This window comes from Salmo salar, chromosome ssa27, assembly GCF_905237065.1.
Source record: "Salmo salar chromosome ssa27, Ssal_v3.1, whole genome shotgun sequence".
Lineage (NCBI taxonomy): Eukaryota > Metazoa > Chordata > Actinopteri > Salmoniformes > Salmonidae > Salmo > Salmo salar.
In genome coordinates, this window is record NC_059468.1 from 3,905,113 (window position 1) to 3,929,232 (window position 24,120).

General features: G+C 40.0%; 1 protein-coding gene across 1 annotated transcript in view; it reads right to left on the minus strand.

The window, feature by feature from the left end:
• Positions 1-22,777, minus strand: part of LOC106588219 (protein PRRC2A) — a 53,731-nt gene extending 30,954 nt beyond the window's left edge. Inside the window, 7 exon segments of the mRNA XM_014176994.2 lie at positions 1,810-2,063; positions 2,497-2,640; positions 2,764-2,857; positions 2,950-3,046; positions 3,457-3,634; positions 16,335-16,486; positions 22,440-22,777. Of these exon segments, the coding sequence (XP_014032469.2) occupies positions 1,810-2,063; positions 2,497-2,640; positions 2,764-2,857; positions 2,950-3,046; positions 3,457-3,634; positions 16,335-16,449 (882 nt within the window). The 5' untranslated portion in view covers positions 16,450-16,486; positions 22,440-22,777.
• Between the last annotated feature and the right edge of the window lie 1,343 nt (positions 22,778-24,120).

The window sequence follows — 24,120 nt, forward strand, 5'->3', positions numbered from 1 at the left end:
TATACGACAAAGTGCTTTTAAAGTAATCACACACGCTTTATATTCGCAACAAGCCAGTTTGATGGAAACACAGCTGCCGGTAAAGTGTGCACATATTGTGTGTTAATATTAAGAACAGCCGTTTTCGCTTGAAAATCTTTTACAAATGGATGAAAAACTAGCTACTGAGATAATACAGTGCCCTCAAAGTATTCATACCCCTTGAATTATTCCACATTTTGTCTTATAGCCTGAATAAAAAAAATTATAAAATGTATTTTTTCGCCCTCTCACCCATCTACACACAATACCCTATATAGTGAGGAAAAAATGATTTTTTTGCAAATTTATTGAAAATGAAATACATAATTATCTAATTTACATAAGTATTCCTACCCCGGAGTCATGAGACACCATTGGCAACGTTTACAGCTGTGAGTATTCTGGGTAAGTCTCTATGTGCTTGGCACACCTGGATTGTACAATATTTGCACATTATTCCTAAAAAGATAATTCATGCTCTGTCAAGTTGGTTGTTCATCATTGCTAGGCAGCTATTTTCAAGTCTTGCCATATATTGCATGTTGATTTAAGTCAAAACTGTAACTAGCCCTCAGGAACATTCACTGTCGTCTTGGTAAGAAACCCATGTGCCCTTGTTTAGCTCTATTCCGTTTCTTTTTATCCCCCCAAAAAATCCCTACTCCTTGCCGATGACAAGCATACTTATAACATGATGCAGCCACCGCCATGCTTGTAAATATGAAGTGGTATTTAGTGATGTTGTATTCAAGACATGAAGTTAATTTCTTTGCCACGTTTGGCAGTTTTACTTTAGTGCCTTTGCAAACAGGCTTCCATCTTGTCATTGTCATTTAGATTAGTATTGTGGATTAACTACAATGTTGATCCATCCTTAGTTCTCCTACCACAGCCATTAAAGTTTTTCTATTTTATTACTTTTTACCCCTTTTTCTTCCCAATTTCGTGGTATCCAATTGGTAGTTACAGTCTTGTCTCATCGCTGAAACTCCCATATGGACTTGGGAGAGGCGAAGGTCAAGATCCATGCGTCCTCCAAAACACAACCCAACCCACAATCCACTGCTTCTTGACAATGCCCACTTAACCCAAAAGCCAGCTGACACCAATGTGTCATTAGACAGTTTTAAAGTCACCATTGGCCTCATGGTGAAATCCCTGAGCTGTTTCCTTCCTCTCCGGCAACCGAGTTAGGCAGGACGCCTGTATTTTTGTAGTGACTGGGTGTATTGATACACCATCTAAAGTGTAATTAATAACTTCACCATGCTCAAAGGGATATTCAATGTCTTTATTTCTTTTGCCCATCTACCAATAGGTGTCCTTCTTTGCGAGGCATTGGAAAACCTCCTGGATTTTGGGGTTGAATCTGTGTTTAAATTCACTGCTCGACTGAGGGACCATACAGATAATTGTATGTGTGGGGTACAGAGATGTGGTAGTCATTACGAAATCATGCTAAACACTATTATTGCAAACAGAGTGAGTCCCATGCGCTCTTATTATGTGACTTATTAAGCAACATTTTACTCCTGAACTTGAGGTTTTCCTTAAATGGGTTGAATACTTATTGACTCAAGACATTTCAGCTTTTCATTTTTTATTAATTTGTTAACATGAAATATATGAAAATCCACGTTGACATTATTGGGTATTGTGTGTATGTAATCCATTTTAAATTCAAGCTGTAATAACAAAATGTGGAAAAAGTAAAGGGGTGTGAATACTTTCTGAAAGCTACATCTATTGTGAGCACACATGCAGAGATCACACCAGGAGTAGACTTACGAATGGAGGCATGATCCCTCTGTACTGTGGGAAGCCAGGGCCCACGGGGGGCTGGGGCAGCACGGGGCTGCTGGCAGGGGGGTTCCTAGGCGGCCCATGGGACTGTGGGTTCTGCTGCTGGTGGAGAGGTGGGCCTGACTGGCCACCAACAGCAGCCCCCTCCATGACCAGCGCCACGCCTGGGCCACCCTCTGCGACCCCCTCCTCGGTGGGCGCCAGGGCGCGGCCCCCACCGTCCCGCCAACTCGTCATGTCTGGGGAGAGAGGGAAAAACAAGCAAAAGAGGTAAAAAAAACAGGAGGGAATAAATAGAAGCCACTTATACCAGCATTTGTATTCAGGAAAAAACACTGGACATGCAATGAAATCTTGCCATAACCGATGTCCTAGTTACAGAACTGTTCCCAAAATTGTGTCTTTCTTTCTTTCAGTTAGAGGAATCTTAGAATCAGGAGTGAATAAGCAGTGAGGTAATTCTCCAACCGGTAATCCTCCAACTGGGGATTCTGGAAAATGTGGGAATTTTAGGACAGTTGCCGGAATTTTGCAACGTAGTTGTGACTAATAGTGATTAAAAAAAATATACAAAGAAATTAAAAAAGATGCACTTGCTCTAACCACTGCTTATTCTGTTCTGTTGGTAGCCCTCTTCACTGTGTGGTCTATACAGAGATGAGCGTTACTCACTCGGAGGGCGGAGGCTTGGTCCGGGCCCATACCACTGATCTGCAGTGCCCTGTTCTCTGCCAGCTTTGTCCTGGTCTCCAGCCGCCTGCAGGGTGGGAAATTCCTCGCGAGAGAATGGCGACGGTTGGTTTGATCCCTTTCCACCTGTATGGTGCAAGAGAGGAGGGGTTACTCACAGTTAAATATCCAGACGTGAGTTAGTTAGGAAGCCATTGACGATGCAGTCAAGTCCGCTGAGACGTGACAGATGTAAAGTATGATACTCACCATCTCCTTGTGCTCCATGTGTAACACTGGCCTGAGCCCAGGACCTTGCCCCTGCGGCCTGGGCTGAAACCGGGGCGGGAACCGGAGGTGGAGCCTGAGAGAGACACAACAGCACAACAATAAGGACCATGGCGGTATGGAACCATTTTGTGTTTCAGTTCACATTGATATCGAGTTGGTGTGTACCTCTGGAGCTGGCGGGGTTCTCGGGCGGGTCGGTACAGGCGTCTGTGAAACCACAGGCTGCGGCAACTCCAGCTGCGGTGCTGACAATACATCGGTACTGAGAGAAGGAGAGAGAAACGCCAGATGGGTAAGTGTCAGACACGCCAGTCAGTCAGACAGACAATTGTGCCAATTACCGAGTTAGTAGGGGCCCATTACCGATGTTCCACGGCGGTATTGCTGGCATTTCTTGAGATATCATAGCATCTGTATATTCATATCACCATTAGAATATATTTATTCTGCAGCTGAAGATGGACACAATCCTGCTAATTCAGATAAATCATCAATATAGATGATAAATCGATTCAATTCAAGTTCTGGGCAGATGTAGACTTTAAACAAGAGACAATACCCAACCACGTTAAATAGTAAAGCTCAGTGAATAGAGAGCTGACAGAAGAATTTCGTATAGTGAAATCTATAGAGCGCCCCATGGGGAGTGTGCCAGGGGGGCCTCCTCCTCACCTCTTTGGGTCTGCTGGTTCCAGCTTGCTTGCCCATCCTGTGCCGTCTTTGGGAACTAGCGAGACGTTGGGGTCGTTGCCTTTGTTCTCCGCCTTCAGACTGGGCAGGCTGGCAGGGGGTGGCATGCGCCGCGCGGAGGCAACTTTACCAAGAGACTGCAGGCCATGGCGGGGGGGAACTGATGGGGGGAGGAAGAGAGAGAGGACACGAGGTCATTAGCAGAAAGACCACAGTAACTTGAGACCACTGATAACCAAATGGGAGGGGAGATGAGGTCATGAAAACAACAGTGGTTATTGCCGACAAGATGTAGGCGTTCGATAAAGACTCCGCAAGAACTGCAGAGAATTGAGTTACAACTAGGGCTGGGTGAGAAGGCCTAAAAAGCATAACTTAATTTATAAAAAAGACAAAAAAACATCTAAATAAGCTTTGTTGTAGAATGTAAAGGGTCAACTATTACTGCATGTCAAATAGTAGGCAAAAATCTAATGAATTCAGGGCTTGTGAAATTATACCCAGCTAAATATAAGCCTTTAACTTGCCTAGTTAGACAAAGGTTAAATAAAGATAAATAAGCCTTCCACAACCATGAGACCCACTAATAATTGAATTTGTCAAGAAGCCACTCCTACGTTGTCTTGGCTGTGTGCTTAGGGACGTTGTACTGTTGGAAGGTGAACCTTTGACCCAGTCTGAGATCATGAGCAGGTTTTCATCAAGGATCTCTCAGTACTGTGTTCCGTTGATCATTCCCTCGATCAACATTATAATACAGACACCGGCCTAGATACTAGCTAATATGGCTTGTCACCATGTATTGGAGTTCTCCCTTTCACTAACACAGTAAGACAGTAGTGTTCAAAATTGATCAAAGGGCCAGTCTAAATTAATAAACGGTCCGGATCTGGCCCGCGGGGCACCAGTTGAATAGCCCTGGAGTAAGGCCAAGCAAAGCATATTTACTATAACAGAGTTTACGTGATCAATGGGGGGAAAAAAACTACATAGGCATTTTATATGAAACAGAGCCAAATCCAAGTCAGGATTTACATGTGTAACTCCAGTTCTCATGAAGGATGTAAGCTACACACTCACTCCATCACCTGCTCACTCACACATAATATGCACCTACATTAATACTGACTCTACACACATACAAGCTGCTATTCATCTTTCTTATTTTCTGTTGCCTAGTCACCTTACCTCTGTACATATAGTGGAAAGTAGTATGAACCCTTTCGAATTACCTGGATTTATGCAAAAATCGGGCATAACATTTGATCTGACCTTCATCTAAGTCACAATAATAGAGAGTCTGCTTAAACTAATAACACACTCTAAATTATATGTTTCCATGTCTTTGTTGAACACAGTGTAAACATTCACAGTGCAGTGTGGGAAAAGTATGTGAACCCTTGGCAGCAATAACCTCAACCAAACACTTTCTGTAGTTGCGGATCAGACCTGCACAACAGCCAGGAGGAATTTTGGACCAATCTTCTTTACAAAACTGTTTCAGTTCAGCAATATTCTTGGGATGTCTGGTGTGAACCACTCTTGAGGTCATGCCACAGCATCTCAATCGGGTTGAGGGCAGGAATCTGACTGGGCCACTCCAGAAGGTGTATTTTCTTCTGATGAAGCCATTCTGTTGTTGATTTACTTCGGCGTTTTGGGTCGTTGTCCTGTTGCATCACCCAACTTCTGTTGAGCTTCAATTGGCGGACAGATAGCCTAACATTCTCCTGCAAAATGTCTTGATAGACTTGGGAATTTATTTTTCCACCGATGACAGCAAGCTGTCCAGGCCCTGAGGCAGCAAAGCAGCCCCAAACCATGACACTCCCTTCACCTTACTTTATAGTTGGGATGAGGTTTTGATGTTGGCTGTTTTTCTCCACACATAGTGTTGTGTGTTCCTTCCAAACAACTCAACTATAGTTTCATCTGTCCACAGAATATTTTGCCAGTAGAGCTGTGGAACATCCAGGTGCACTTTTGGAAACTTCAGACGTGCAGCAATGTTATTTTTGGACAGCAGTGGATTCTTCCGTGGTGTCCTCCCATGAACACAATTCTTGTTTAGTGTTTGACGTATCGTAGACTCGTCAACAGAGATGTTAGCATGTTCCAGAGATTTCTGTAAGTCTTTAGCTGACACTCTAGGATTCTTCTTAACCTCATTGAGCATTATGCGCTGTGCTCTTGCAGTCATCTTTGCAGGATGGCCACTCCTAGGGAGAGTAGCAACAGTGGTGAACTTTCTCCATTTATAGACACTTTGTCTTACCGTGGACTGATGAACATCAAGGTCTTTAGAGATACTTTTGTAATCCTTTCCAGCTTTATGCAAGTCATCAATTCTTAATCTTAGGTCTTCTGAGATCTCTTTCGTTCGAGGCATGGTTCACATCAGGCAATGCTTCTTGTGAATAGCAAACTCACATTTTGTGAGTGTTTTTTACAGGGCAGAGCAGCTCTAACCAACATCTCCAATCTTGTCTCATTGAGTGGACTCCACATTAGCTGACTCCTGACTCCAATTAGCTTTTGGAAAAGTCATTAGCCTAGGGGTTCTAGGGCTGGGTGATATGGCCAAAATATCATATCATAAGGTATTTTTCAAATTTTTGACAGTATTTAATGTTTTTGATTAATAAAAGTTCTACATTTGCTTCATGAGTAGTGGGTGACTAGGGTGGCAACACATATATTCTAAATGATTTCAGTGGGTCTTTCTCCATTCTGATTGAACAATATAAAACAATTCAACCTAAAATAATTCCTGCATTTCCATAAATTCCTGCACTCATTTGAGATCATTTCCACGATATGGGCAAAAATACTAGGCCTTATTTTTTACCAAATGTTGCCATGGCAATTTAGATCAAAAGACTTGGGTGATCTTTTGGAATCATGGAAATAGAATGTTTATTGTAATTCCATAGTTAGAATATAAATAATAGTGGGCACTTTGAATACAGTGTCATTTGACATGACAACGAATGAAAATGCCATGGACAAATTATTGTGACAGGGTAAGAACCAAAGTGATGTTCAGTGTTTCCTAGGGGACCCTATAATCTTTGGCTACATTAAATCTTTATTTATATAGCCAACATATTCATGCCTCGCCTATTCCTCTTTGATTTAGAAGATACTGTTGCACAAACAACATGCTGATTTAAGCCTCCACTAGCCAGCTAACTAGCGATTACCATTAGTGGCTAACACTATTTAGCTTAACTTGCTAAGAAAGTACAAACTAGCTGTTTGCAGATGTAAGAAACACAAACTAATATTGTAATTATTGAACGCTTATATAAAGATCAAAGTGAAAACAACATCGATGTCATCAACATTGTTGCATGTGCTGCATTGACCATGCAGACTGAACGAAAGTGTTTCGTGGTCAAGCAACAACAAATGTGCTCCTTGAGTGACGGGGTGGGACTAAGTCTGTGTGGAAAGCGGCAAGAGAGAGAGAGAACGGAGAGGGATGCCTCAAAGTAGCGGAGTAAACTATACAAATGGACGTTACACATGGCGTATCACATTTAACAAACCAAACATTCAAAATACCGTTATAGATGGTAAAGCAAAAACCCAAACCGGTCTGTGCATCAATACAGGTATATAGTCAAATACGGTATATCGCCCACCCCTAAGGGGTTCACATACTTTTCCCAACCTACACTGTGAATGTTTAAATGATGTATTCAATATAGACAGGACAAATACAGTAATGCGTGTTATTAGTTTATGCACACTGTGTGTGTGTGTATTGTTGTGACTTAGATGAAGATCGGATCAAATTTATGCAGAAATCCCAGTAATTCCAAAGGGTTCACATACTTTTTCTTGCCACTATCTACCTCCATCACACCAGTATCCCTGCACATTGTAAATATGGTATTAGAACTGACCCTGTATACAGTATGCTTACTTAGTTATTGTTTTCTTATTTTGCATGTATTTTTTTTCAAGTATTACATTGTTATTGATTATTGGGTTGAGTAGGGCTGTTACGGTGACCGTATTAGCTCCATACCGGTGGTCACAAGTTCAGTCAAATTCCACGTGACCGTTTAGTCACGCTAATTAGGCTTCTCCAAGCTCTGATGCTGCTGCTGGTCATTAGTAGCCTACCAAACTTGCTACCTGCCTGGTAGTCAGCACTATATTGTTTCCTCTAATCACTCTGACATCAATGCAAATGTTTCAGAAAATTTTACCAAACGCTTCATGAGATCTCATATTGTGTAAAAATAAAAACATTTCTATAGGCTATACAATTGTGTGAGAAAACAGAATGACGGCTTCTTTTAACCTCTTTGGGCTAGGGGGCAGTATTTTCATGTCCGGATGAAAATCGTGCTCAAAGTAAACTGCCTTTTACTCAGGCCCAGAAGCTAGGATATGCATATAATTGGTGGATTTGGATAGAAAACACTATAAAGTTTCCAAAACTGTTAAAATAATGTCTGTGAGTATAATAGAACTGATATGGCAGGCAAAAACCTGAAGAAAATCCATCCAGGAAATGCCATTATTTTGAAATTGTGTTTTTCCATTGAAAGCCTATCCACCAAAAAAAGGATATGACCCAGATTGCGTTCCCTATGGCTTCCACTAGATGTGAACAGTCTTTAGACATTGTTTCAGGCTTTTATTCTGAAAAAATGAGGGAGAATGACCAGTTTCAATGAGTGGATAGTGGAAAGTCCCCAACCTGTCTGGTGCGCGCTACCGAGAGCGTTGTTTTTCCCGTTCGTTGTTTTTCTTTTATATTGATGACGCTATTGTCTGGTTGAAATATTATTGATTATTTAGACAAAAAACAACCCGAGGATTGATTATAAACATTGTTTGACATGTTTTTACAAACTTTACTGGTACTATTTGGATTTTTCGTCTGCCTGTTGTGACTGCCTTTGAGCCAATGGATTACTGAACAAAACGCGCCAACAAAACAGAGGTTTTTGGACATAAAGATGGACTTTATCGAGAAAAACAAACATTTATTGTGTAATATGGAGTCTTGTGAGTGCAACCATATGAAGATCATCAAAGGTAAGTGATTAATTTGATCGTTATTTCTGACTTTTGTTACTCCTCTACTTGGCTGGAAAATGTTTGTATGGTTGTGTGTGCCGGGCGCTGTCCTCAGATAATCGCATGGAATGCTTTCGCCGTAAAGCCTTTTTGAAATCTGACACAGTGGCTGGATTAACAAGAAGGTAAGCTTTATTTTGATGTATTACACTTACCAATATTCAACATTCAAGAAAATATATTACTATAGTTTGAATTTGGTGCACTACAATTTCATTGGATGTTGTTAAATCGATCCTGCTAAAGGGATTGGCGCTTGAAGGGATCCATAAGAGGTTTAAAGGAGGATCCCATCAGCTTTCTAAAGGCTAGACCTACTAAATTTATTTCTCAACTTTCTAATATTAAGCACAGCCTACCTGGCTGACATGAAAATGATCCATGGGAAAAACATCCTATTTTAAGAGCATAGATTACATGTTTTTTTCCCCTTCCTGCCTGTTTCAAGACCGGTGCATGATAATGGTCCATTCTAAACCAAAACAAATTTCACACATTATTTAGTATATGTAAAGACAAGATTAAATCAAGAATATGTAATATATCATCACTTGTGAATGACGCCCAGCTTAAGGCAAGAAACAGCACGCCTTTTGCAACTTCTTCAAATCATAGTCACATGCATCAGGTAGCCTAGCCCACAGGCCTATATGTTTTGTTTAAACCTGTTGGGGCTAGGGGGCAGTATTTGCACGGCCGGATAAAAAACGTACCCGATTTAAACTGGTTACTACTCTTGCCCAGAAACGAGAATATGCATATAATTAGTAGATTTGGATAGAAAACACTAAAGTTTCTAAAACTGTTTAAATGGTGTCTGTGAGTATAACATAACTCATATGGCAGGCCAAAACCTGAGAAGATTCCATTCAGGAAGTGCCCTGTCTGACAATTTATTGTCCTTCTGTTGCATCTCTATCAAAAATACAGCATCTCTGCTGTAACGTGACATTTTCTAAGGCTTCCGTTGGCTCTCAGAAGGCGCCAGAAAGTGGAATGACGTGTCTCCTGTCTCTGGGCGAAAAACAGCAGGAGATTTTGTGAGTGGTCAGGCTGGGAACAGTGACACTGGAGATGCGCGTTCATAAGAATTCTCATTTTTTTTCTTTCAGCCTTTGAATGAATACAATGTCGCCCGGTTGGAATATCATCGCTATTTTACGAGAAAAATTGCATAAAAATTGATTTTAAACAGCGTTTGACATGCTTCGAAGTACGGTAATGGAATATTTTGATTTTTTTTGTCACGAAATGCGCTCGCGCGTCACACTTCGGATAGAGACCTGAACCCACGAACAAAATGGAGCTATTTGAATATAACTATGGATTATTTGGAACCAAAACAACATTTGTTGTTGAAGTACAAGTCCTGGGAGTGCATTCTGACGAAGAACAGCAAAGGTAATCCAATTTTTCTAACAGTAATTCTGAGTTTAGTGAGGGCCAAACTTGGTGGGTATCAAATTAGCTAGCTGTGATTTCCGGGCTATCTACTCAGAATATTGCAAAATGTGCTTTCGCCGAAAAGCTATTTTAAAATCTGACACTACGATTGCATAAAGGAGTTCTGTATCTATAATTCTTGAAATAATTGTTATGTATTTTGTGAACGTTAATCGTGAGTAATTTTGTAAATTCACCGGAAGTTTGCGGTGGGTATGCTAGTTCTGAACATCACATGCTAATGTAAAAAGCTGGTTTTTGATATAAATATGAACTTGATTGAACAAAACATGCATGTATTGTATAACATAATGTCCTAGGAGTGTCATCTGATGAAGATCATCAAAGGTTAGTGCTGCATTTAGCTGTGGTTTTGGTTTTTGTGACATATATGCTTGCTTTGAAAATGGCTGTGTGATTATTTTTGGCAGGGTACTCTCCTGACATAATCTAATGTTTTGCTTTCGCTGTAAAGCCTTTTTGAAATCGGACAATGTGGTTAGATTAACGAGAGTCTTGTCTTTAAAATGGTGTAAAATAGTCATATGTTTGAGAAATTGAAGTTATAGCATTTTTGAGGCATTTGTATTTCGCGCCACGTGATTCCACTGGCTGTTGACTAGGTAAGCGTCCCACCTAGCCCAGGGAAGTTAAGGTTTGTATCACAACTAAAGCGGACAAATAACTTCTTAAAATTAACCTGTTATGTATAGGGGGCAGTATTTTCACGGCCGGATAAAAAACGTACCCGATTTAATCTGATTATTACTCCTGCCCAGAAACTAGAATATGCATATAATTATTAGCTTTGGATAGAAAACACTCCAAATTTTCTAAAACTGTTTGAATGGTGTCTGTGAGTATAACAGAACTCATATGGCAGGCCAAAACCTGAGAAGATTCCAAACAGGAAGCGCCCTCTCTGACCATTTCTTGGCCTTCTTGATCATCTCTAACCAAAACAGGGGATCTCTGCTGTAACGTAACACTTCCTACGGCTCCCATGGGCTCTCAGAAGGCGGCAAAAAGCTGAATGGTGGCTTTGCAGGCCCTGGCTGAAAAACATTAGCGCATTTTGATAGTGGTCGATCAGAGAACAGAGACTGGAGGCGCGTGCACGAGGCAACCCCATGTTTTTATTCTTTCGTCTTTGAACGTAAACAACGACTCCCGGTCGGAATATTATCGCTTTTTTTTTACGAGAAAAATAGCATAAAAATTGATTTTAAACAGCGGTTGACATGCTCCGAAGTACGGTAATGGAATATTTAGAATTTTTTTGTCACGAAACGCGTCGGGCGCGTAACCCTTCGTCACCCTTGGATAGTGTCTTGAACGCACGAACAAAACGCCACTATTTGGATATAACTATGGATTATTTTGAACCAAACCAACATTTGTTATTGAAGAAGCAGTCCTGGGAGTGCATTCTGACGAAGAACAGCAAAGGTAATCAAACTTTTCTAATAGTAAATCGGAGTTTGGTGAGGGTCAAACTTGGTGGGTGTCAAAATAGCTAGCCGTGATGGCTGGGCTATCTACCTAGAATATTGCAAAATGTGCTTTCACCGAAAAGCTATTTTAAAATCGGACATAGCGAGTGCATAAAGGAGTTCTGTATCTATAAATCTTAAAATAATTATGTTTTTTGTGAACGTTTATCGTGAGTAATTTAGTAAATTCACCGGAAGTGTTCGGTGGGAATGCTAGTTCTGAACGTCAGATGCTAATGTAAAAAGCTGTTTTTTGATATAAATATGAACTTGATTGAACAAAACATGCATGTATTGTATAACATAATGTCCTAGGCGTGTCATCTGATGAAGATCAAAGGTTAGTGCTGCATTTAGCTGTGGTTTTGTTTTTTGTGACGACATATGCTAGCTTGAAAAATGGGTGTCTGATTATTTCTGGCTGGGTACTCTGCTGACATAATCTAATGTTTTGCTTTCGCTGTAAAGCCTTTTTGAAATCGGACAGTGTGGTTAGATAAAGGAGAGTCTTGTCTTTAAAATGGTGTAAAATAGTCATATGTTGGAAAAATTTAAGTTTTTGGATTTTTGAGGAATTTGTAATTCGCGCCACGCCTATCATTGGATATTGGAGCAGGTGTTCCGCTAGCGGAACGTCTAGATGTTTAAGCGCATTAATCCGCTTTACAATGGGTGTAGAGCCTAACTGGCATACACAGCGCGTGAGTTTCAAGTTTATAATGGTCCCGTGTGGCTCAGTTGGTAGAGCATGGTGTTTGCAACGCCAGGGTTGTGGGTTCGATTCCCACGGGGGACCAGTACGGGGGAAAAAAATGTATGAAATGTATGCATTCACTACCGTAAGTCGCTCTGGATAAGAGCGTCTGCTAAATGACTAAAATGTAAATAATAAAAGCATCACATGTGCAGTCACTTTTGAGAGTGGCGTTTCCCTGCTAAAGGAACATTCGCGCCTACTGCCGTGTGCACATTGCTGCGCTTATAATGTGAAGAAATAGCTTCATAGTTGATCTAATTTTTAAGCTAAACGTTCTGATCTGTTGTGTCATCCTCATTGCTTAAAAATTGGGGGGGTTTTGGATGGCAGTGGTTGCATTAATTTGGGATATTTCGCATCCCACAACTGTCCCAGACTATGTTTGGGAATATTTATTTCAAGATAGAGTAGGTCAACTTTTATACTATGGGGGATAGTAGATTGACATAGAATGCTTTTGCTGTTTTTCTGGTCTACTCATCTTGACAGAGAGCCATGTGAGTGAAAGGTGCTTCAGACCACGCAGTCGGGAGAATTTTTGTTTTATTTCACCAGGCAAGTCAGTTAAGAACAAATTCTTATTTACAATGACGGCCTACCCTGGCCAAACCCTAACCCCGTTGGGCAAACTGTGCTCCGCTCCATTGGACTACCAATCACAGCCGGTTGTGATACAGTCTGGAATCGAGCCAGGGTCTGTAGTGAGGCCTCTAGCACTGAGATGCAGTGCCTTAGACCACTGTGCCACTCAGAAGCCCCAAGGGAATTATAATTAGAGGTCGACTGATAATGCTGATACCGATTATTGGAGGACCAAAAAAGCCTATACTGATTAAATCGGCCGATTTTTATATATTCGTAATAATGACAACAATACTGAATGAACACAAATTTTTACTTAATATAATACATAAATAAAATCCATTTAGTCTCAAATAAATAATGAAACATGCTCAATTTGGTTTAAATAATGCAAAAACGCACTGTTGGAGAAGGAAGTAAAAGTGCAATATGTGCCATGTAAAAAAGCTAACGTTTAAGTTCCTTGCTCAGAACATATGAAAGCTGGTGGTTCAATATTCCCAGTTCTTCAATATTCCCAGTTAAAAAGTTTTAGGTTGTAGTTATTATAGGAATTATGACGTGTCGACTATTTCTCTCTATACTATTTGTATTTCATATACCTTTGACTATTGGATATTCTAATAGGCACTTTATTATTGCCAGCCTAATCTCAGGAGTTGATAGCCTTGAAGTCATAAACAGCGCTGTGAATCTACCATTGCTAAGAGCTACTGGCAAACGCAGTAAAGTTTGAATGAATGCTTACAAGCCTGCTGCTGCCTACCACCGCTCAAACAAATATTAAATAATAGACTTAATTATAATAAACACAGAAATATGAGCCTTTGGTCATTAATATGGTCAAATCCGCAAACTATCATTTCGAAAACAAAAAGTTTATTCTTTCAGTGAAATACGGAACCGTTCCATATTTTATCGAACGAGTGGGAACCCTAAGTCTAAATATTGCTGTTACATTGCACAACCTTCAATGTTATGTCATAATTATGTAAAATGCTGGCAAATTAGTTCGCAACGAGCCATGCGGCCCAAACTGTTGCATATACCCTGACTTTGCATGCAATGAACGCAAGAGAAGTGACACAATTTCCCTAGTTAATATTGCCTGCTAACATGAATATCATTTAACTAAATATGCAGGTTTAAAAATATATACTTCTGTGTATTGATTTTAAGAAAGGCATTGTTGTTTATGGTTAGGTACATTCGTGCAACGATTGTGCTTTTTCCGCGAATGTGCTTTTGTTAAAACATCACCCGTTTGGCGAAGTAGGCTGTGATTCGATGATAAATTAACAGGCACCGCATTGATTATATGCAACGCAGGACAGGCTAGTTAACCTAGTAATATCAACCATGTGTAGTTAACTACTGATTATGTTAAGATTTATTGTTTTTTTATAAAGATAAGTTTAATGCTAGCTAGCAAGTTACCGTGGCTCCTTGCTGCACTCGCATAACAGGTGGTCAGCCTGCCACACAGTTTCCTCGTGGAATGCAATGTAATCAGCCATAATGGGCGTCCAAAATGCAGATTACCGATTGTTAAGAAAACTTGAAATCGGCGCTAATTAAATCGGCCATGCCAATTAATCGGTCGACATCTATTTATAATTATTATATTCAGCCCAAGGGCACAACAGCCACGGATTTATTTAGGGGTCATTACGGCCACACAAAGAGGATGCCGCCGGGCAATTCGATGCATTATCAAGTGCTTGTCAAATTGTGAATGAGAGACTGATGAAATGTGTACAGCCTGCACAAAAAACAAAGCAGCGCTCAAGCCTTTCATGCAACTTTTTTAAAATAATCTTCAGTCGCATCATGCAGCCTTAGAATGTATTAAAAATCAAAACATTTAGCCCAATGTTCATATCACAACTAAAGTGAAATAACAAAATGAAGCATATAGGACCTGTTTCTTTGTTAACCTGTTGGGGGTAGGGGGCAGTATTTGCACGGCCGGATAAAAAACGTACCCGATTTAATCTGGTTATTACTACTGCCCAGAAATTAGAATATGCATATAATTATTGGCTTTGGATAGAAAACACCCTAAAGTTTCTAAAACTGTTTGAATGGTGTCTGTGAGTATAACAGAACTCATATGGCAGGCAAAAACCTGAGAAGATTCCTTACAGGAAGTGACCTGTCTGACAAGTTCTTGTTCTTCTTGGCTCTCTTTAATGAAAACTGAGGATCTTTGCTGTAACGTGACACTTCCTACGGCTCCCATAGGCTCTCAGAAGGCGGGAAACGCGTGGGGCGCGTAACCCTTATTTACCCTTTCGGATAGTGTCTTGAACGCACGAACAAAACGCCGCTATTTGGATATAACTATGGATTATTTTGAACCAAACCAACATTTGTTATTGAAGTAGAAGTCCAGGGAGTGCATTCTGACGAAGAACTGCAAAGGTAATAACATTTGTCTTATAGTAAATCTGACTTTGGTGAGGGCTAAACTTGGTGGGTGTCTAAATAGCTAGCCCTGTGATGCCGGGCTATCTACTTAGAATATTGCAAAATGTGCTTTCACCGAAAAGCTATTTTAAAATCGGACATAGGCGAGTGCATAGAGTTCTGTATCTATAATTCTTAAAATAATTGTTATGTTTTTGTGAACGTTTATCGTGAGTAATTTAGTAAATTCACCGGAAGTTTGCTAGTTCTGAACGTCACATGCTAATGTAAAAAGCTGGTTTTTGATATAAATATGAACTTGATTGAACAAAACATGCATGTATTGTATAACATAATGTCCCAAGATTGTCATCTGATGAAGATCAAAGGTTAGTGCTGCATTTAGCTGTGGTTTGGGTTTATGTGACATTATATGCTAGCTTGAAAAATGGGTGTCTGATTATTTCTGGCTGGGTACTCTGACATAATCTAATGTTTTGCTTTCGTTGTAAAGCCTTTTGAAATCGGACAGTGTGGTTAGATTAACGAGAGTCTTGTCTTTAAAATGGTGTAAAATAGTCATATGTTTGAGAAATTGAAGTAATAGCATTTCTAAGGTATTTGAATAACGCGCCACGGGATTCCACTGGCTGTTACGTAGGTGGGACGATTTCGTCCCACCGAGCCCAGAGAGGTTAATTAAACGGTCATGTACCGTGAGACCGGCAGATAATTACTTGACAATCACTGGCTGACGAAATTGACCGCCACAGCCATAGTTTTGAGTTTGCGAGAAATGCATTTCACTGCACTTGTGCATGTGACATTAAAATGGAAAACTAAACGCTAAAATGTTAAGTACTAAAATGTGGGTTATGTTTGCACTTCTAGTCAAGTTGGCCCATACATCTCATGTTGAAAAATGATTGCATAATATGACCCATTTATCATAATCGATATCAACAAATCCAATCACCTATGATGGATCAGAAAATGATCCGGACACCTCACGTCAACACCTGACATTGTTCCACACACTAACACACTACCTGGACAATGGAAACGAGAATACTCACCAACAGGCTTTTGTGCTTCAAGGCTCTTTCCTTTGTAGGTATCAAACAGGTTGAGAGACGCATACTTGGATTTGCCATCCTTCCCCTTTGCAGTTTGCCCAGAGCGCTCTGACATTGCGCTGTCCGCTCATTGAGTAAGGTGAGCCCTGAGACTGGAGGAGAGAAAGAGATGGAGACATTTGACACCATGTATGCGTCACTGAACGTGAAGGTAAACGTGGTGTTGAGTTGATGCAGGTTCTAAACAACAAAACGAGTCCCGATATCCAGTCTTTGCTTAGCAGTGTATGCATTACAAAGTTTGTAGTTTGGACAGACAGAGGGGGAGGACAGCGCTCAGAACAGGTCAATAACAGAGACCAATGTGTGAGCAGAGCTAGCACGTGAACAGTACATTGCCATGAACACGTCAACACAGGAAATACTGTACCAAGAGAATAATGCGATCCATGGCATAGTTGCCATGGTGATGCATTATAAATTACGTTCACTTTTTCTAGGTCTGCCTTGAGAGGGGTTGCCTCCATGGCAACACCACCAGGGTTCAGCCCATTTTACAGCTCACCAATAAAATCCACTGGGCTGACATCGGTCCAATTCATAAAGATTTGCCTACAGCTAGAGAGTTGTTCTATGTCTGCAAACGGATCAAATATTACAAAAACAATATCCGTCTTTGTAGGCGGCGCAATCTTGTTTGAGGAAAATGTTGCCCCCTTGTCATTTTACAAAGATGGAGGTAAATTACAAACTGCACAATGAGTTGATTATCAAATGAATTAACGCGCAACTTGGGCCCTCTGTAGCTCAGTTGGTAGAGCATGGAGCTTGCAACGACCAGGATGGTTTGTTCGATTCCCGGGACCACCCATACGTAAAAAATGCAGGGGGTCCGCGGTCAAATCTCAAAATATATACAGTCCCAGGAAAAGTTTGGTCACCCCTACTCATTCAAGGTTTTTTTTTCTAGAATGACCCAGAAAAGACATACCAACCTACCTACTGTCTCTGTGTGCGTCACCCAAAACAACAGTCCTGTTTGTGCTGGTACTGCATGGTGAGAATGTCAGCTCTGTCACATGTTGCTGGGCTAGTATCACTACAACAGGACACATCTCTCTCCACAACTGCACTGACTTGACTGGTGACCCTCCACACATTATAGTAGAAATATTTATGTCAAATATAGCGACAGAAAATCTGCTTCTATTTGGGAGAAGTTTGTTTGTGATGTAGTAGGGGTTTCATCACCCTACTGCACATATACGTTTGAGTCCTTGTGGCAAAAAGTAGAATGCTTGATATATGTTTTGATTTCAGAACATTAAGGATGGATTTGTCAAGATTAGAATGAATGTACAGTACCAGTCAAAAGTTTGGACACACCTACTCATTCAAGGGTTTTTCTTTGTTTTTACTATTTTCTACATTGTAGAACAATAGTGAAGACATCAAAACTATTAAACATTTGGAATAATGTAGCAACCCAAAAAAAGTGTTAAACAAATTAAAACATTTTTAGATTCTTCAAAGTAGCCACCATTTGCCTTAATGACAGCTTTGCACCCTATTGGCATTCTCTCAACCAGCTTCACCTGGAATGCTTTTCCAACAGTCTTGAAGGAGTTCCAACACAGGTGGAGCACTTGTTGGCTGCTTTTCCTTCACTCTGTGGTCCAACTCATCTCAAACCATCTCAATTGGGTTGAGGTTGGGTTATTGTGGAGGCCAGGCCATCTGATGCAGCACTCCATCACTCACCGTCTTGGTCAAATAGCCCTTACACAGCCTGGAGGTGTGTTGGGTCAATGTCATGTTGAAAAACAAATGATAATCCCACTAAGCGCAAAACCAGATGGGATGGCATATCACTGCAGAATGCTGTAGCAGCCATGCTGGTTAAGTGTGCCTTGAATTCTAAGTTAATCAGACAGTGTCACCAGCAAAGCATCCCCCACACCATCACACCTCCTCCATGCTTCACGGTGGGAACCACACATGCAGAGATCATCTGGTCACCTACTCTGCGTCTCACAAAGACGCAGCGGTTGGAACAAAACATCTCCAATTTGGACTCTAGACCAAAAGGAGAGATTTCCACCGGTCTAGTGTCCATTGCTCGTGTTTCTTGTCCCAAGCAAGTTTCTTCCTCTTATTGGTGTCCTTTAGTAGTGGTGTCTTTGCAGTAATTTGACGTGAAGGCCTGATTCACGCAGTCTCCTCTGAACAGTTGATGTTGAGATGTGTCTGTTACTTGAACTCTGTGAAACATTTATTTGGGCTGCAATTTCTGAGGCTGGTAGCTCTAATGAACTTATCCTCTGCAGCAGAGGTAACTCTGGGTCTTCCTTTCCTGTGGCGGCCCTCATGAGAGCTGGTCTCATCATAGCGCTTGATGGTTTTTGCGACTGCACTTGAAGATACTTTCAAAGTTCTTGAAATTTTCCAGATTGACTGACCTTCATGTCTTAAAGTAATGATGGCGTATCGTTTCTCTTTGCTTATTTGAGCTGTTCTTGCCATAATATGGACTTGGTATTTTACCAAATAGGGCTATCTTCTGTATACCACATGTTTTTTTTTTTTACATTTTAGTCATTTTGCAGACGCTCTTATCCAGAGCGACTTACAGTATTGAATGCATACATTCCATTTCATGCATTTCATTTTTTTTTTGTACTGGCCCCCCGTGGGAATCGAACCCACAACCCTGATGTTGCAAACACCATGCTCTACCAACTGAGCCACCCCTACCTTATCACAACTGATTGGCTAAAACTCATTACGGAAAGTATTTTCACAAATTAACAAGGTACACCTGTTAATTGAAATGCATTCCAGGTGACTACCGCATGAAGTTGGTTGAGAGAATGCCAAGAGTGTGCAAAGCTGTCATTAAGGCAAATGGTGGCTACTTTGAAGAAACTCAAATAAAATATATTTTGATTTGTTTAACACTTAGGTTACTAAATGATTCCATGTGTTATTTCATAGTTTCAATGTCTTCACTATTATTCAACAATGTAGAAAATAGTAAAAAATAAAGAAAAACCCTGGAAAGAGTAGGTGTCCAGACTTATGACTGGTCCAGCCACCCTAGTCATAAACAGTTCTCTCTGCTACCGCACGGCAAGCGGTACCGGAGTGCCAAGTCTAGGTCCAAGAGGCTTCTACTCCCAAGCCATGAGACTCCTGAACAGCTAATCAAATGGCTACCTAGACTATTTGCCCCCCCACTACAACTCTGTTATAATCTATGCATTGCCACTTTAACAACCCTACCTGCATGTACACAATTATCTCAATTACCTCGACACCGGTGCCCCCGCACAATGACTCTGTACTGGTACCCCCTGTATATAGCCCCGCTATTGTTATTCACTGCTGCTCTTTAATCATTTGTTTTTCTTATCTCTTACTTTTTTTCAGAATTTTTATTTTTTATGTATTTTCTTAAAACGGCATAGTTGGTTAAGGGCTTGTAAGTAAGCATTTCACTGTAAGGTCTACATCGGTTGTATTCGGCACGTGACAAACTAAATTTGATTTTGATTTGATTACTCTATGTTTACAGATGCAATTAACTTCGGCCAAAGGAATAAGTTTAAGGGGTGTAATACATTTTAGAGTAATAATATTACATTGCATACATTTTTTGGTCCTGCACAAAATGGGTCTGGGAGGCTCACAGTGATATTGGTATGCACAGTACTCTGCCAATTATAAATTGTTCAACTCAATATTTCTTGAATTGCCCCAAAATTGTATTTACATAAATGCATATTCTGTTAACTCATACCCAAATAATGTTGTTGACTGATCTTATAATCTTATGTGGCCAATGCATAAGTTAGATTAAAAAAAAAACACTTAAAAAACCCTAACCCAACTAAGCGATTAGTGCCTTTTTGAGGTCGGTTCGATGGCCTGAGGAGGATGAGCTGACCAATCAACGGTCTACTCGCATTAATATTGACCGGTAAACGCCCACACCATTCTGTTGTTGGGGTACGCCCACACACTATTCCAACACAGAAAAGGCTGCTTTTAAACATACTTAACTACAATTGTTTGGGTGGGAAAACTATTTCACTCATATTGTAATTAATTATAGGTCATATTTCATAGAATTACACTGGAGAGAACTATAAGCTTTAATATGGCAAAGTTCTCGCTCTGCCTCATGGAAAAATGTGTAGAATTGCAGGATTAGTACTGAGCGATTAGTGCCTTTTGAGGTCGGTTCGGTTTCAGTTAGATTATTAACAATAGAAAGATTTTCGATTTCAATCATATTTTTTAAACTTTAAATGCACTATTGGTTGAATGCTGTAGCGCAGAATAAAACAATAAAAGTCTCATGATGGATTATCACTTATTAACCATCAGTTATTCACATTACAGACCGGACAAGTAGCCCCCACTATGGAATATGGTCATCGTAGTTAATCAGCACGTTTTCTGCACTAAACTATGTAGAAAATTGGTCTGTTGGAAACTACAACACCTTACTGCATCGCACAGTTCGGCATGATCTGATTTATCTCGAGAAAGGTGCGTATTGAGATCACAGTAAAACAAATTAAATGGAATTTAAATCATTTTACTGCAGTCGGTCAATTAGATGTTTAAAAATCGTCTCAGCGCTCTGCAGGATATTAGCTTTAAAGCTGCGACAAAACATTTCGCTGCCCCATAACAAAATGTGTAGAATTGCAAGGAATTAGCTTGAAAACTGTAATATTTTCTCTCCAATGCCAAGAGGCGGACCATTAAAATGTTCCTTCCCAGGGCCCGAGACATCTCAAATCATGGTAAAGCACCTTGTATGTTATTTGTATCTCAAGTTGTGTTCTAATTATGAGGGGTCCCTTATTACTTTGCATCACAGAAGGGTTCCCCGGCCTCAAGAAGTTTGAGAACCCTTGTAATAGTGCACTGCAAACCACAAGAGCAACTGACAAGATAACTTGACCCATTTAAAAGACTGCAACAACATTATTAGAGACCGGCAAGCACCCACCATTAAATACACTACATGATAAATAAAGGATGTGTTCAATGCACATTTGTATGACGTTAAGATACGGGTTGCTTTAATGGGATCAATGTACTTTTAGTAATACTATTGTCCCAAACACTGCCAAATAGCAGCACACCTTGTGTGCCTCAATACCCCGATGAGATTAGAAAATTAGGTCGTGGGATGGCAGGCAAATAACATGTTGTTCAGGGATTAAGAGGGCAGATAAGCAAGCCATCAATGTAATACACCAGGAAAGGGCCTTGTAACGCATAAAGGAGTTCAGGGCCAGCCACAGCATGCCATCAGAATCATAACAACACACTCAAAGGCAAGGGTCAGCACAACCCAGTCCAAGTATACCGCTTCACCAAAAATAGTTACTAGCATAAACATCACATTGACTGTAGCCATAGTTAACTCTGAATAGCAATCTAATGCGGCCTTCATATTCACGTTGGGAGGGGGACTGCGATGTTTCGTAATGCATATCCAGATAAATTGCGGTGGTTAAAATAGTTTAGTTACAGTCCTCGTTGAATCACAGTGAATACGTCAATCAACTCAGTTTTTAATACTTTAGTATAGATTGTATAAAGCCCAATTTCTAGGAACTATGCGATTTGACAAATTATTTTATGAAGAGAACAAAACAAAATGGCGGTGCGGGTAGGCCATATGCATTATAATAAACCGGTTAGCAATTAAGCTAGCTAACGATACGATGCAAACATTGCATGTAGTTATGATCCACGCCGTGAAATACATGGGCTTGGCTGTTGTGTAACAAGATTATTGTATAATTATACAGTAGAACCAATATATCTAAATTAGTAACCTAGCCATCTGTAATAGATCTCTCTACATCTCGCCCTGCTATGAACCAAACCAGCCAGCTAATAGCTAGCTAACCAACACTATTGTCGCTAGCGAGTGACTGTTAGCCGATGCTAACGTTAGTTAACTAATGTTACCACATTAGCACACATCTCTTGCGGTTGCCATCGTTACATTTCAACTATAATATGGTTAGCTAGCTAGCTAATATTTTACATCAGGAAATACAAGATGTAACTACTAACCTGGTCTTGTCCCGACTTGTCTCGAGTTGTATCGCAGAATAATGTAATCACGTTAGCCCTCTGCTAACTAACGTTAGCTAGTTTATTGCTCACGCTGTCGCTGGCAAGTAACGTTTACCCTAGCTTGCTAGCAAAATTACCACTTTGCTAGCTCAAACTAGAAATTAATTAACGTTATAAAATAAGAGAGGGGATACTGGAGATTGATGTGTGTAAAGCGGCTTACTTGTACTCCTTTTTCTTTTTCCACAAAACCAATGAAAAATAAAAATATTACAGGAGCGCTTAATCCGTCACTACAAGAGCCGTCAACGGCTACTAGAGACGGTAGTGCAGAGGGGGTGGAGGGCACACAAAGAGGGCGGGGTCAAATTAACATCATGAGTCTGAATCCGCATTTTGTCCTATCAGATTTAACATTTTGGATTATTTCAACATTTGCATGGATTTAAATCACGCCCTATCCTACATTGTCAGGTCGTGTAGACATTTAGCTACATGATGTATTTTACAGCACTCTGATCAGCGAACTGTCTACTGTGTTTATCTTGTCTCACTGTCTGGTTGCTATTTATCAACACCAAAACAAAATCAAATGTGTGTTTTTCACTCACAATATAATGCAATTCAATAGTTTATGCCTTGCTCCTCTTGATCAGCTCTCATGCATGACCATAGCGTTAAAGGGGAAGTTCACTCATTTTAACGTGGCCTTAATTTCACTCTCTCTGTGCTTGTAATTGATCCCCCAAAACTGTTTTAACATTTTAATATATTTTCTTATTTTTATTTTGAGCACGATTTTTTTATCGAATGCAGAGACATTCAGAATGTGATTCTGATGTAATATGAGTGTTTTGGAGCTTTTTCTAACATGCTTTAGACACCGTTTCATAATGCATTGTAGTCAATGGCAAGTGATGACTCAAAAAGTGACAACCAATTTTCTCTGACCAAACAAAAAATAAACAAAATACAATTTGGGGGATCAAACTACAAGCACAGAAACAGTGAAAATAAGTCCACGTGAAATGGGCGAACTTCCCCTTAAAAAACGGTCAATAATATTAGTAATTCATTCATTTATTAGTAATTCATTCATTCAATTATTCATTAATATATTAGTAATTTCATTGATTAATTCATTGTAGACTATAGACTGGCAGCACTATCCTGATACAGTACAAAAGCTGTATCCATAACAAAACATTAATTGTTGATTATAACTTGTGGATGAAATACTGAAACTATTTCCATTCTTCAACGCTTTGAGACAGCATTTCAATGTCGGAATTTTGACCTAGATAGTTTGTGTGTATGCATTGATATGTAGGCTACTTGTGCCTTTTACATTTTTTTATATAGTTCTGTCCTTGAGCTGTTCTTGTCTATTGATATTCTGTATTATGTCATTCTGTATTGTTTTATGTTTTGTGTGGACCCCAGGAAGAGTAGATGCTGCTTTTGCAACAGCTAATGGGGATCCTAATAAAATACCAAATAGATGTGAAGCTTTTCGAGAATGCTTTTTAAATGTGAAACATGTATTTTGATGGAAGGTCTAAGATGTTAAGTAACAATTTCCTCTCTTCCTTTTTGAATTTAATGCATGGAAAAGATCATGTGTAGCAACATTCAGGTAACCTTAATTATCAAGGTCAATGTTTTTTTTTTTTTTAAG